The following is a 14,787-nucleotide window of genomic DNA, read 5'->3' as shown; positions in this document are numbered from 1 at the left end:
TCAGTGAAAATAATGAAATTACCATTATTGGCGAGATCGACAAAAAGCTCATTTGACACTTTTTTTAAAGGTCAAACTTGTACAACCTCATTTGATACGTTAAATTTCTTATTGCCATGTTACACAAATATTCGGGTTATTATCAAATAACTAAAAATTTTCTTGTATTTATCATTAAACAAACACTTTACAGACTTTAGGTGCTCTCACAACATAGTGTTTACCAGTTGCGAATAGTTGCAAGAGAAATGCGTTCGAAACTTCTGACAACTATTCTTATAGATATTACAAATGCAACTGTGAGGGTCATTTTTGACAGAAGAAATTATAAATGTCTCAACTTCGGGATTTTAGTCTATAGGACTACATATATTTCGTAAAATCTTTCAAGAAATACCGTTGCATGTCTCAAAACATCTGCATCTTATGCAATCAATAGAACATGCTAACAAAACAGTCAGTATTTAAAGACTAAAAAGAAAGCTTCTTATTTCATTAATTAATTATATGCACTTAAAACAAAAGGTAAATTTGGTTTGCTGGTTGTTTAAAATTTAAATTCCATACATAGCAATAGATAGTATGTTTCTTATCTTCATAATGTTCTGTTCAGATATGTTCAGATGCAACAAAGTAATTAGATTCACTAATAATAAGATAAATGCTTTCCCTTTTCATCTATTATCATTCAGTTATTTTAATGATGAATTAAGCAGACTTAAACATTCAATTAGTTCACATCTGTCTAAATGGGATACACATCTTCAAAATGGTCATTGCCTTGTCGACTATTTGCTCTCGTAAAGAATAAAAACGAGTAGTACGAAACTAAACTCCGCCCTCGCACGCTCTCAACCTCGGGCGTAAGGTATAGGTAGTTTTCTATTGGTCGATATCAAAATTCAATGTATGATGAAGGCGGGGCTATAATGAATGGTATTGTAGATTTTAGAAATAAACATTAAAGTAAAAGCTATGTAGTGTATATTGTTTGAAGAGATCAGTAAAAGGACTATGTTAGACACGAGAGAAGTTTTTGATAGCAGAAAAGGTGCGCCTATTTAGTAGAACATATCACTGATTGTTACAGCCATGCTTGACAACACGTTTTCTTATTAGTCGTTCACAATTTGTCAGTAGTCTGCACAATACTACAGAAAAGCTTAAATGTAAATAAACTCGTATTTTCTTCTTTTTACAGAATTTCGTTGATTAGTCAGTCGTCGTCAAGGTATTTACTACTACAGGTGTAATAAAAGTGAAGGAGGAGTGATGAACTCTGGAGAAATTTGTGAGAACCATTAGAAATAGTGTTGAGATGGCGAAAAGATATGTGGTATTGTGTTTCACCTTTGCTTTTCTTTGGACAGTATGCCTGGCAGAAGTAACATTCCGAGTGGATGAAGAGAAACCGAATGGAACATTTGTTGGAAATATTTCGGATTCTTCGGATCTTCAGACGTTGTTATCTGACGAAGTCCTTGGGTCCTTGAAATACAGTTTCTTGGTGCAGGGATATCCTCACAGTGCCTTGTTTATTATAGTGAATAATACCGGAATAATCTATACGTCGAAGGTCTTGGATCGGGAAACTCTTTGTGGATTTTCGGACTCTTGTGATCTGAATCTGGAGGTAGCCGTTCAATCAACCATTAGTCAGTTTTTTAGGAAAGAGAAAGTAAATGTTATCTTGAATGACGTGAATGATAACAAACCGGAATATAGCAGTTCATCTGTGCAGGTAGAAATATCCGAATCCGTCTCCGTGAATTCTTCGTATCAACTTGAAGCCGCTGTGGACAGAGACATTGGGAACAACTCTCTTAAAGGATATAGACTTATATCAGATTCAGATGTCTTCGGTTTAAAAACAGTACAAACATTAGACGGTGGATCAGTTGTCAGTTTAGTGGTCATTAAGCTCCTTGACCATGAAAAACGGGACAGATATAACGTTACTGTGATTGCCCACGATGGTGGCTCGCCACCCATGAGCAGTTCACTCCTGGTAAACATCAAAATCATAGATGTCAACGATAACTCGCCGGTTTTCTCGTCCCCTGCATACAACATTAGTGTTAACGAAATCAGTGCCATCGATTCAGTAGTTGTCACGTTATCTGCCACTGATGCCGACACTTCAGCTAATGGTGTAGCTTTGTATCGTTTCAGTCCCTTACTGAGAGGTGACATAACTAAGTACTTCAGTATCAATTCAACCAACGGTGATGTAACTGTTAGATCTCCATTAGATCTGGTACAGGGAAAAACTATGAAGGGGGTAGTGGAATGTATCGACCATGGTTCCCCACCGCTCATCGCACAAACATTACTAACAATAAACATTGCTGACACCACAAATGATCGTCCAAGCATAAATCTCAACTTACTCGCTGATGGAAAAGTTTCGGAATATGCTCAGCCCGGTACCACAGTTGCACACGTAGCAGTATTGGATCCGGATACAGGACGTAACGGAATTGTTCGTTGTTTACTGCAAAGTAAGGTATTTGAGCTGCAAGGGTTAGATGTTGATGAGTATAAGATTATTGTAGCTAGGGGAATTGATCGAGAGACCGATTCATCATTTGATGTGACATTAACTTGTGTGGACGCTGGAGAGCCTCCATTGAATAGGTCTGTCAGTTTCAATGTTCAGGTTAAGGACGAGAACGACAACAATCCACTATTTTCAAAAAGTATATACCGTGGTAACATTACGGAAAATAACATGATAGGGGATGTCGTTCTTAAAGTATCGGCTTCGGACATAGATACTGGGTTGAATGGCAAGATTAAGTTTTCTTCTCCCGAAGGTGATAAATTAGGCGTAACTGTCAACAATAATGGTCAAATAATCGCCAAAAGGAAATTCGACCGAGAACGAGACCTGAAACTTACATTTAAAGTCTTTGCTTCGGACAATGGTTCACCTCAAAGAAATTCGACCGCGACTGTCCAAATAAACATTCTTGATGTAAACGATGTATCGCCGACATTTACGACATCGACCTACGTTTTTGAAATACTTGAAAATAAAGCCTCTAATTCCCTTGTGGACATTGTGAAAGCTGACGATGGTGACATAGGGGTCAATGGTGAGATTCGATATTCCATATTTCGCGACGATGATAATGAAAATCTCCTCCCTTTTGTTATTAATTCCAAAGGTGAAATTCGCACGTCGAAGCGTTTAGATAGGGAACAAAAACGCAGATATGAATTTGTGGTTGTGGCGACGGACGGAGGTGAACCTTCTCTGCATGGGTCAGCTACAGTAATTATAGATGTTAAAGATGCAAATGATAATAAGCCTATCATTATAGCACCTAGTGGGTTAAATAACTCAGTGTCACTGCCATATACTACCCCAGAAAACACCTTATTAGTCGCAGTATCTGCAAGAGATGCTGATTTTGAAGACAATGGTGACGTTTCCTATCTGTTCGCCCCAGGAACCCCCGGACAAAACGTATTTCAAATTGGAAGCCGAAACGGATTATTGAAAACAAAACGAGAACTTAAAATAGAAGATGTTGGATCATATAATTTAGTCGTGCTTGCAACTGATGGTGGAGTTCCTCCGTTGGTAGCGAACGTATCCATTGAAGTTGTAGTCTTTTCTTCCAATGAAACAATGACAGCATCTCAATCCGAGGAAAATGCATTAGTGGTCATCATCTTAGGAACATTAACAGGTGTTATTACTGTGGCAGTCATTATAACAATTGTTATCATTCGACGTATGGATAACAAAAAGAAGCACGAACAAGAGGTTAACCATTCCATTAATAATTCCAACAGACACAGTTCTGATGATATCCTGAAACTAGGTGGCTCTACATACTTGTCTAAAAATGGCGACCTCTCGTTTGACTCCACTCACAGCAACACCAGTGTGAATGGCTCTAATGATAGCCAAGACAAACTTTTGAAAGAGAAGAAACCTGAAATAGAGGTAAGAGAAGCATTTTTATACTTTTTGTTCAGACGAAAGAGAAAGGCATTTTGACTCTGCGGTTATGTATTTGCAACTATACTTTTATGTCGCTTTTATTCATATGTATTGGTGTTTTTCTACCATTACGTTCATTTGAAGTCGATAGCAGTTAACTTGATGACTGTACTTATGTAAAATAATGACATATGTTGAAGATTACCACTTGAATTTAAATCATGGAAAAGCATAAAATTGGGGAAGTGAAGGGTTTTAAGTTGTAAAAATTGTTCGTTAAAATCGAGAAAAGATTATCATCTGCATGTACGTGGATTAACAAAATCCCGGTCATCATGAGGGATTATTAATACAATGATAAGTATCACTTATTCACGCGATCTTTAATCATCGCGAAGGGGGTTAACCAGGGGTAAACAATTACGCCTTGATCTTTCCCGCTTGTAATCAACACCCTTCATATTATTGGCTAATCCCTACAGAGCATCACCCCGTGGGCACTTTTTGATGAAATCCGGACGAATTCGCCGATGTTGATCTTAGTTTGGCCTATTTGTAGTCTTAGTTCTCAATTCTTTACCGCAACAATACAAATTAAACCGTCTCGCACCTGGATATTTAATTTTGACCTACTATTTGTTGTTGTTTAATTATCGATGTTTTTCAATCTTTTTGAATTTTGTTTTTTCTTTGTTTTAAAGAAGTAATTACCTACATGGGGTACATAAAAAAACAACCAATGATTTCTTTAAATTAACCCTTTGTGTTTCAAATTTTGTTTCTTCCTCGACTTATTATATTTGATTTGATTTAATTTGTTTGTCTATTTCTGTTCAATTCAGCTTTAGATGATTCCAAACTTTTTGAAATTTATGTGGTTTATCAAAAACAAAAACAAAACTGATGCTAGTTTGAACATTTAAATATAAGCCCAGTAAAAGCTGAAAATTACATGGCATAAAAGAAAATTTACAATACAATAACATAATATGAAGAAGCATTTCGCCAAAACAACAGGCTACTTGTCAAACTGTTCATTTTGAAGCTGAGACGTAAATTTATGGTGTTAATCACTTTTGCTTCTCTAAAAATAATCACCTATTTCAGAAAAGAAACGCGATCCTATCTAAAGTTCAAACGCTGTTAGTTCGGCAAGTAAAAACTCATTTCAAAGGCAATTTGTTTACTTTCGTTTTGTAATATTATATTTCGCTTTAAGAAAACCCAGACTTTTACTAGAAAATCTGTGATTATCACAAAAGTAAATATTAACTTAAAAGAGTAAAAGAACATATTTGAGTGAAATACTATCATATAGACAACTACATAACTGTCACCGTGTCACCTTAATCCAATGATAACTGGATTAGAAGATTAAAGGTTTAAAATCGATAGGAAAAAAGAACCACAGTATTTTGTAGTTTTAACATTCATAATTTTTAGTTAGGAAACATCTTTTAGGTGTGGACACCTTGCGTTTGGTATTTTATTGATCTTTCGAGAATGCGATAGAAATGCATATGTTTTAGATGATTAACTTCATTAAGATTTTTACTTGAAAGCATTGCCTCTGCCTTCGATAGTGTCCACTGAAACTGTTCAAATCCACTGCATAAAGCTTTGCTCGATCCTGACGGACTAGTTCATGCATCTTCTGTATGATAAACTTGCTTTTGATCGAGATAAAAACCCAATCAAAAGAGAGGACATAATTATATTAAAGCTCCAATATTGTTAAGTCCCGAATTATTCTAAAAAGTATATTTTCATAAATTATGTTTTCAAAGATGGAATGTTATACAAAATAAAATAATCTTATTGAAATTTCTACTTTATGAGGGATTAGAAAGACTTCAGTATATGCTTAGCATAAATTTGTTTCATCAAAGGCAACCGCCGTGTAAAATTATGTAAATTCCTTCATTATTACATATGTAAATTATATTATTTATACTCGGGAATGGTCAAATATACGTGAAATGCAATTGGTTTGCTTATATTCATTTATGTTCAAGTTTGTGTAAACATTTTTAGCAATAATTAATGTTTCGTTTCCTTCAATAAACAACTCCTTAAGGAATCTACGATTTTCAGATAGCCTTAATATAAAAAGCATTTGCATATTTATTAGGATTATATGAAGTGGTATTGACGGACAATGAATGGAACACGGGTGTCTATACAACTATATTATATTATATACAAGATAGAAAGAATAAAACCTGATGGTATTAACCTACAATTCGATATTAGACTATGCTTGTAATCCCCATCCAATCCTTATTGTTATGTTAATAACAAAAAATCGTACGAAACGAACACTGGTATTATTTGTTGAACCCGTGTCTAGACCAGGGTTTTATTAACTTGAAAAATTGTAATAATTTGAAGGGGAACTATATCAATTTCCGATATTTCTGGTAGAAACGTGCCTAAATTGCAATATTAATGTTCACTCATTCAGAAAGTGTGGCTATGTATTGACATTTACTTTACACCTAATAAAACTATTGTTTATAAGATTAATATTTGATTTCCCAAAATTTATTTGATTTTTTCTTCCACATCATGTACAGATAAGCTTATAAAATGTGAATTATTGTCATAATTCCCTTCCAAAATGACGTTTCTTGTTGGATCGATTAATAAAAATTCATTTGGCCAAGGAAGAGAGATTTTTACACAACAATGAAGTCGATCAACTTGTAAATAAGATATCAATTCATTGCCAAGAACATGTCAGAGTTTGGTGAGACATGAAGAACACAACTATATTTCTAACTTGCTGTAGGGTATTTGAAATACCAATGATGTTCACATTATTTAGCAAAAACAACCAACAGCTTATTCAAATGTTTTTCATAATACTTGGTATAAATGACATACGTTCTTAATCAAAGCTTTGTTCTCGAGATATTGATTGTTGGTTGAATTTCAAAAAGTGTTCAAAAGACGCCGACCCTGCTCTGAACCTCTCATCAAACAATAAGTCTTGTATATCATTACTCAATGGGGCTCTTGAAATCCATTACAAAGCTCAACATGGGACTTGCTCCTTCATAAAGTAGGTCCTTTAATTGACAAATGACCGTTTTCACTACCCTTACAAATTAATCATTTAAAGAGGGCGTTGCGTAAGGCCCCCAAATCAACGGGGTTACGTTCGCAGTAGTGATTCGGATTAATGCCACTGTTATGTAGGTTCGATTGAGCGAAAATTGGAGCGGAAAGTATCGTTTAAATGTCCATTTGGTGTCCGTATCATTTTGATCCGTTCATTGTTAGAACCACAGTAGGGAAACTGTAACCGGCGCCGAAAATAATCATTATCTTCTCATTAGGGGTAGAAATATCATAGAAAAGGGGCATGGGAGGTTTTGTTACCTCTTTTAGATGATGTATGACCATGTGTTGTTTAATACAATAGGTATTAATGTCGGTTAGAGTTGTAAGGGCTAACTGTTATTGTCAAAAGGAACACATGTCTCAGAAGTTAGAAGTTACCTGGTGACTTTGTGATTGCTATCAGCTCTGAAGACTCCCTCAAATTACTGACCCGAACTAACACACGTCATATCCAAATGCGTTCGATCGGCATATGTTGTTGTCATGCGAGTAACGAACGATGTAGCTATAAAAGGAACTAGGTACAACAAAGTTTTGGTTTCCAGAATCTTCAAGATGCACAATTTTAGAATCTGGTCTGATACGAATTCTAACCTACCACTTAACTCGTCAGTACACTGTCTCAAAAGAATATCTGTGACATCTTTGAGAATGTGATACAAAGACTTTCTATTCTTCACCAGTTTAATGGGGGTCAAATTCACCTGCTCGAGTGACCAAGGCTGCAATCAACTAGCACATTAATGTGTAACTCGACACTAGTTTCGTTTTATCAGTTAGATTAATCTTCCACAATTTATGCTCGTTTCAAAAACGCCCCTGTCACTTTTTAATGAATTTTAAGGAGCGATAAAAAGCACACTCCTTTTCTCAAATTGTATTTTGAATCGAATTTGACGGCGATTGAGATCTTAAATCAAGGAGACAACAACGATAAGAAAATAGTGTTTAAAACTGTTGTAAGAAGACAGACAAAGGGACTGAACAAAGTTTGAAAATTTATTGCCAAAAAAGTTCATTTATTGCATTTTTGATATTCACAGGATTCTGAAAGTTCAACAAGCGTTTACTAAACAAACACAATCAAAGCTGACAATCTGAATCAATTGAGCATAACATTTCAAGACATTTTTGACAGGAATTTAATAAACGTTTAAACGAATTGAGTTGTTTTCAAATGATACCATCATAGACCAATAATCTGTCAAATTTCACATTATCACTGAAATTTAGTTATTTTGATATAAAATACCAATATTGCAATTTTGTCTCTCAAATAACTGTACCTACCCTTTAAGGGCCTAAGATAAATCCTAGAAACAGGAAGAATGTTAATGCTTATTGAAGCAGACATGAGGTACAATCGCAAAGTAGAATCAAGTGCATTTAAAGGGCTGCTGTGGAACAAGTCAGTAACTAAATAAATATTTAATCCAAAGTTTTATTTTATTATTAACATTCTTCGAATTATTGTGTAATATTTGCCTTTACAATGGTTATATTGGTATATTATGTTTGTTCGGGACTACGTTCAAATTAATTTACACCAATTTTATCGAGTCAATGCGTCAAACTGTTGTTTGTACAGGTGTAATAAGATTACATACTGTCTTTTATAAATTGTAACTGGTTAATGGTGGACATACGAAACATTCAACTTTCATCCCGTTCATTATTGATTAATTGCCTAAACTCAAAGTGTGAATTCAGACTTTGGGGAAAGAGAGAGAAACGTTAGCGATCTCGTGAGCAAAAAATATAACCCGAACACAAATTGCAACCATACGAAGAAGACAGGCAACGTCGTGCATGGTGTAGCGAGAGTACATATCTTTAACTGCCAAGAGATCTTTAACGTACACGGCCCCACGGTTACATCTGAACGACTCATATAAGGCCCTCTGTACGTAACCGTTGAAAGGGGAAACCGTATTCGAAACCCTGATCTTTCATTAGTGAATAAGCGTCTAACTAATTGTGCCAACAAATACCGTAAAGTATGTTCTAATAGACCTCCAAGTATTTCATATTTACATTTCTTTCATTGACAAGTATTTTTTTCAATAAATATTATATGTATGATATTGGCCAATATAATTTACTTCAGATCTTAATAGTAATAAAAAGAACACCATATGTGTCAACCTGTGTATAAAAGCAATAAAACATATTTTTTGTATGAAAAATAAGGCCAAGTATGTTGTAGAGTTGAGTTATAATAATAAGTTATGATTTAGGAACTAAGAATGTAATTTAAACTCATGTTAAATACGTTATTGATTGTTTTGATCATATATTATATCCAACCTTCACAATTATATATTTTAGTGTGTGCTTATGTACTGTGCATAGATTTGAATGGTCAATGCAAAAATTTATTTCAAAGCATTTAAGCCTGTAATCAACAAATCAGTTTTCTATGAACTGCATATCATATCGTATCGTATCGTATCGTATCGTATCGTATCATCATGGGAAATGTAAGAGGAAATTGAATACTTTAATATCAAAATTTTACATAAAACCATTCGAATATCTCGGACATGCTTCCGAATTAAAGTCATAAATCTTATCTTTATTAAGATTAAGGAAAGTTTGGGCCTTTGAAAACATATTTTTATAAGTGATTTGTGTGAACTGACCGTAAATTCTTTATTTAGAATTTTTATGATTATTATAAAGAATTATCTTAATGCGATCAAAATTCTTCATAAAATTATAATGGGTAATAATAAAATGATCACACATTTCAATGATTTTGTACTAAATGGCTTTATTTTGATAAATCGAGCGATGAAGAAAAACACCCATTGAAAGGGTTAACGTACTGCTAAAATTTCTACATACGTTACAATAATTTAAATGAATTTATTTCTCGTCATTATCAAAAGTTGTAAACAATAAACTAATCTTAAATTTAATCACAAAAATCCCATTTCTATGCGGGATCATCATTATTTGTAATTGGGTGTTCTTGCATACATGTCTATATTCCCAAGATAAACTTGATAAATTCTATATAAAATTCACGTCGTCTACTCTTCTTCTTTCAGGATAGTTCAAGACAACTTTCGTCAATTTCTGGTGGGAAATTAGTATCGTTTGGTCCAAATGAAGAATGGCCAACAGCTGTCAAATTACACAAAGATTTATTGAAATTACATCACATCGAATTCAAAGTAAGTTTATATTTCCTATTTTAAGTAAGCATGATGGGAGCAGGATATCCAAAAGCTCGAGATAAGTGTTAGAAATCCCTCTTCCTTGGAAGCATGTTATTGATGTCCAGTACCTGATGTTGTCTTGACTAATTTTTGACAATGTTGAACTGCATTCTTAAACTTGCCTTAATAGAGACAAATACGGAAAAGATCTTGTATATATCATTCGCGGATTGCCGACTGATAGTCTTTCATTTGCTATGCAGCCTACAATTATGGCTTTCAGACACTTGGTACATTTTGTACGTATTATTGTTTAGCTTGCAACGGCTAAGTGTTGGTAGTAAGACGCATTGTTTTGGGTTTGCTCGTAGTGTTGAAGGTTTGCATACGTATTTAAAGCAAGAAATGTAGTATGTTTTGTATTTGTGTATATTGCATGGCGTTACATAGTGTTGATATGGGTTTGGTTTTGTTATTGGAACTTTCTTTATTTTCACATGTTTATGAAGTTGAATCTATTGCATTCGATTTCGTAAGTATATTATGTTTCAATGATACAGACACAGTATCAAATACTAAGAGAATCCAAGATCTATTACAAAGGGTGTGAATGTTTAGTGTAATAAACTCATAACATAACTTAAACAATATACGGTATGCTTAATATGTCTCTAATGTAATAGAATATCCTTCATAGCCAACTGCTAACAAGGCCGCCATATTGAAAACGAGTGTCGACCCCTGGCGTCTGACATAATCCGACATAACTATGAAATCATAAACATAAATGAGAAAACCTTTCTCAGTATGACTGTTGCTTACATCTTAACGTTTGTCTACATTCCGTGAAGATCATATACTCTCTGTAGGTTATTTAATAAAGATATCTGTTCCGTGTGAACCTCCTTTATATTTTGAACTTGGCATGAGACCTTGTTTTGAAAACAATTCCTGTGTAATATGCGATAATGAGATCCTTGATCTTCTGGAGTGTTGACCTTACTTCTTATGGGAGGAAGAGTTGTAATGAATTTTAGTAGGTAGTTTGTGAATTCATGAAACACTGACATTTTGATTTTGATACATAAGATAGACTTTATTTTACTTAAATTCATTTTTATATGCATTTACACTGTGTCCTAACTCAGAATAAGTTGACCTCGGATTTATTCTGAGCTTAACTAACTTAAGTATTAAGCCGTGTGTAACTAGCGAGTTCTTATACCTTATATTGTTTATTTGGTATATCAGTAGGCCTATTTTTCTTTGTGAATTTATGAATGCTGCAGCAATATATATATATATTTATACTCAGTTACATGTTCAGAAAAACTAATTGTATTGTTGTCTTTCAGGAATCGGATCTTAGTGTTAAACGAGCTGACGATACCAACAGTGATTCATCAGGGGAAATTACTGGAACAGATAGTGGTAGAGGTGGAAGTGAGGAAGATAGTCATAGTAACGGTAGAGCTTCACCACCTGTTCCACCTGCAATACCTAAAAGAGGTAAGAAAGCTCCACAAATATTACAGTTGTACTGTAATTTTTTTTGGAGGGGCGGGGGTATAAATATATACCCGTACAAGCAAATCAATTCCGTACATCAAAATATCGTCCAAAGCAGTGCAAAATCGAGAGTAAAAGTTGATCAATGGCAGGCCCATAGGTACAGGGGACAAAGGGAGGGGGGATATGGCAACCGACCAATTCCATTACTGCAACTGAAGAACATACTCCATCGCCCCACCAGATACAGTACTTGCCCTTCCAAAAAATTAAGTCTGACTGCGGACCTGAGTAGTGGACTCCTCTTAAGAAGTACCGCCAGGTGTTTCGAAAAGAGTTATCTTTATCATTAGATAAAAACATAAAAAAAATTCCAACAGCAACACGCGGAATCTTGTCTGTGACCGACTATTGACTATAATTCTATGTTCAATATTAAATAGATCGTCTTTGATAGGTGATAGATTGAGAGACCTGCCAGTATTGACTGTTAAAGTATAACATATCTGATTTATATTTCAGCACCGCGAACAAAGTTTAAACCGAAGCCACCAACTTATCCAGAACATATAGAAAATCATAAGAAGCATTCCACATCAAGTGACATTTCATCACTCGGGAGAGACGATTCTAATTATAATCTTAAAAATGTGTCCTTTGACTCTACAGTGCCTAAAAGACCTCCAATAAAAAAACATGTTTCTTTTCAAAGTGATTTTTGTCTAAACAATACCCCAAGGTCGGGTGATTATACAAGGGACCAATCAGTTTTTCCGAAATATCCATCATTAGGATATTCGGCGGGAAACATTAACGACCGCCATTTTGACATTGATGACGATGATAATACCACTACGACTTCCGGAAGTTATATGGTGGATTTCGACAATGAAAGTACTGATTATGTACATTCAAGAATGAGAGATGTTGTTGTATAATGGAGCATTATAATATTCGGTTGTTTTATTAATGAATATTGTTACATTTTTAAAAAATCGTATAGTTTTTTGATCATTAAATCCAAAGCGAAATAATGTTCAAAATTATGTTATTTTTTCGATTTACAAAGCAAAAACTTGTATTATATTTGTTATGGATTAATAGTTTATTTTCGACTTGTCGAAAATGGCGTGCATTAGAAGGGCAATACACACATAAAACATCGAAATACCATGCCACATGGATAACTTTTAAAGAAGCCGTATTACGTTTCTAGGGGCTTTGTCGTAATTCGGAATATTGTGCATGTTTAATAACTTCAAAAGGAGTTTAATTCAATACAGAATTTGGTGCGTCCACATTCAAGTTACAAGGCTACATCGTGCAACTTGTTACTATAATCTGGGCATTGCCAACGTATTATGTCTGATTTTGGTATGGTATTTTGACATTGATCACGGGTGCTATTGTGGTGTTGCCCTGCTAGGAATTGTATGCATTTTCACATATAAGTATTAGCATTAAATGCAAACTAATTAACAATTTTGTTTTATATAATAATTAAAATCAAACTATTGTAAATAGTATTATATTTTCTTAGTTTATTAAATGTAATTAATAAACGGATCAAGTATACATAATGTTTATTTCTAAAGTTGTACAGTATATGGGGTAATCATGTAAAGCTGTATTTGTGTAGGCTCTGAAAGAAGAGTTACATTTGTATTACCGTGATACATTTAGCCCTTCCCGTTCTTCAAATAGATATACAGATTGAATGATCAGCCCATTTAGGACCAGACATAAAAGTCCATCAAGACATTACCGGATGGCCCTGTGTCAAACACTGTACCAAAATCTATCAATCCAAAAATCGAATATAATAAGGGGTCAGATATATCGAGCTACATTTGTACCTTCATGGGGTAAACCAGATCAGAGCTAAATTTCTTAATGAAACAACTATCCGATCCCTACTGTTATGGAATAATTCAGATGTACGTTATGTTTTAGTCTCTTTTGATGGAGAGGAAACCATACAGTCTCTGGAATAATTCAGATGGAGCTAAATTTGTACAATCCCTGGGGTTATTCAGATGGAGCTAAATTTGTACAATCCTGGGCTTATTCAGATGAGAGCTAAATTTGTACAACCCCGGGGTTATTCAGATGGAGCTAAATTTGTACAATCCTGGACTTATTCAGATGAGAGCTAAAATTTGTACAATCCAAGGGTTATTCAGATGGAGCTAAATTTGTACAATCCTGGGGTTATTCAGATGGAGCTAAATCTGTACAATCCTGGGGTTATTCAGATGGTGCTAAAGTTGTACAACCCCGGGGTTATTTAGATGAAGCTAAATCTGTACAATCCTGGAGTTATTCAGATGAAGCTATGGTTTTGAGAGGCAATAGTGATATAGTGCACCGTTTCAGCCATATTCATAAAGTATACATTTTGTCATAACAGGATTATGTTCACGCGCTTCAGCATTTTCGTCAAGTGATCTAGTTCTTCTACACAGAGGCACCGAATCGATAGGATGCCTTTTACAAGCTCGACTAGTTGATAAAAGAAATCAACACAAATTAATAATGATTTACCATATTTCCTGTATTAATAGCCACATAATGAGATAACTGATACCATGTCACAATGTACACCTTACAACTGCCAATCAAAGACCATGATTTGTCACCACGTAAACAGGCAAACAAAAGACAAAACGTAACCAGGCATGAAATCTCTTCTGGCCAATCGCAGACGTCATCTAGAGTTTTGTCTCGTTTGTGAATAGTTTTAGTTAACGATTTGTATTGTAATCCATCCCACTGGAAGTAATAGAAATTTTCTACAAATCATTCGAAATTAATCAGAAAAGTATGACACGCTCATCCAGTCATGCATCTGGTTGTTTCAATTAGTGTCGTGTGATCGAGACTATATTTTGAAAACGAATTTCACTTGAAACTCGTTTTCACCCAATTAAGTTGAAAAGATGATACATATAGGGAGAGCTCGCCGTCTACCACATGACATGCTCAGTATATGCCGATCCACTTTAGGTTTCAAGGTGGTCACCAAATCAAATA

The 14,787-nt window shown here is 34.6% G+C and overlaps 2 protein-coding genes across 2 annotated transcripts; both read left to right on the top strand.

Moving 5' to 3' along the window:
- Nucleotides 1–1,002: 1,002 nt before the first annotated feature.
- LOTGIDRAFT_209451 (hypothetical protein) lies at nucleotides 1,003–4,012 on the top strand (the record flags this gene model as incomplete). Its single annotated transcript, XM_009057296.1, has 3 exons — nucleotides 1,003–1,051; nucleotides 1,202–2,816; nucleotides 3,279–4,012. The coding sequence occupies exons 2-3, from the start codon at nucleotides 1,319–1,321 to the stop codon at nucleotides 4,010–4,012; spliced, it is 2,232 nt and encodes a 743-aa protein (XP_009055544.1). The 5' UTR covers nucleotides 1,003–1,051; nucleotides 1,202–1,318.
- A 5,540-nt stretch (nucleotides 4,013–9,552) lies between these two features.
- LOTGIDRAFT_228637 (hypothetical protein) lies at nucleotides 9,553–13,328 on the top strand (the record flags this gene model as incomplete). Its single annotated transcript, XM_009057295.1, has 4 exons — nucleotides 9,553–9,561; nucleotides 10,135–10,260; nucleotides 11,601–11,754; nucleotides 12,277–13,328. 4 exons carry the CDS (start codon nucleotides 9,553–9,555, stop codon nucleotides 12,690–12,692), a joined length of 705 nt encoding a protein of 234 aa, XP_009055543.1. The 3' UTR covers nucleotides 12,693–13,328.
- Between the last annotated feature and the right edge of the window lie 1,459 nt (nucleotides 13,329–14,787).

The sequence above is a fragment of the Lottia gigantea genome, assembly GCF_000327385.1.
Source record: "Lottia gigantea unplaced genomic scaffold LOTGIsca_3, whole genome shotgun sequence".
NCBI lineage: Eukaryota > Metazoa > Mollusca > Gastropoda > Lottiidae > Lottia > Lottia gigantea.
Note: the sequence above shows the minus strand (reverse complement) of the source record. Positions and strands in the feature narration are given on the sequence as shown.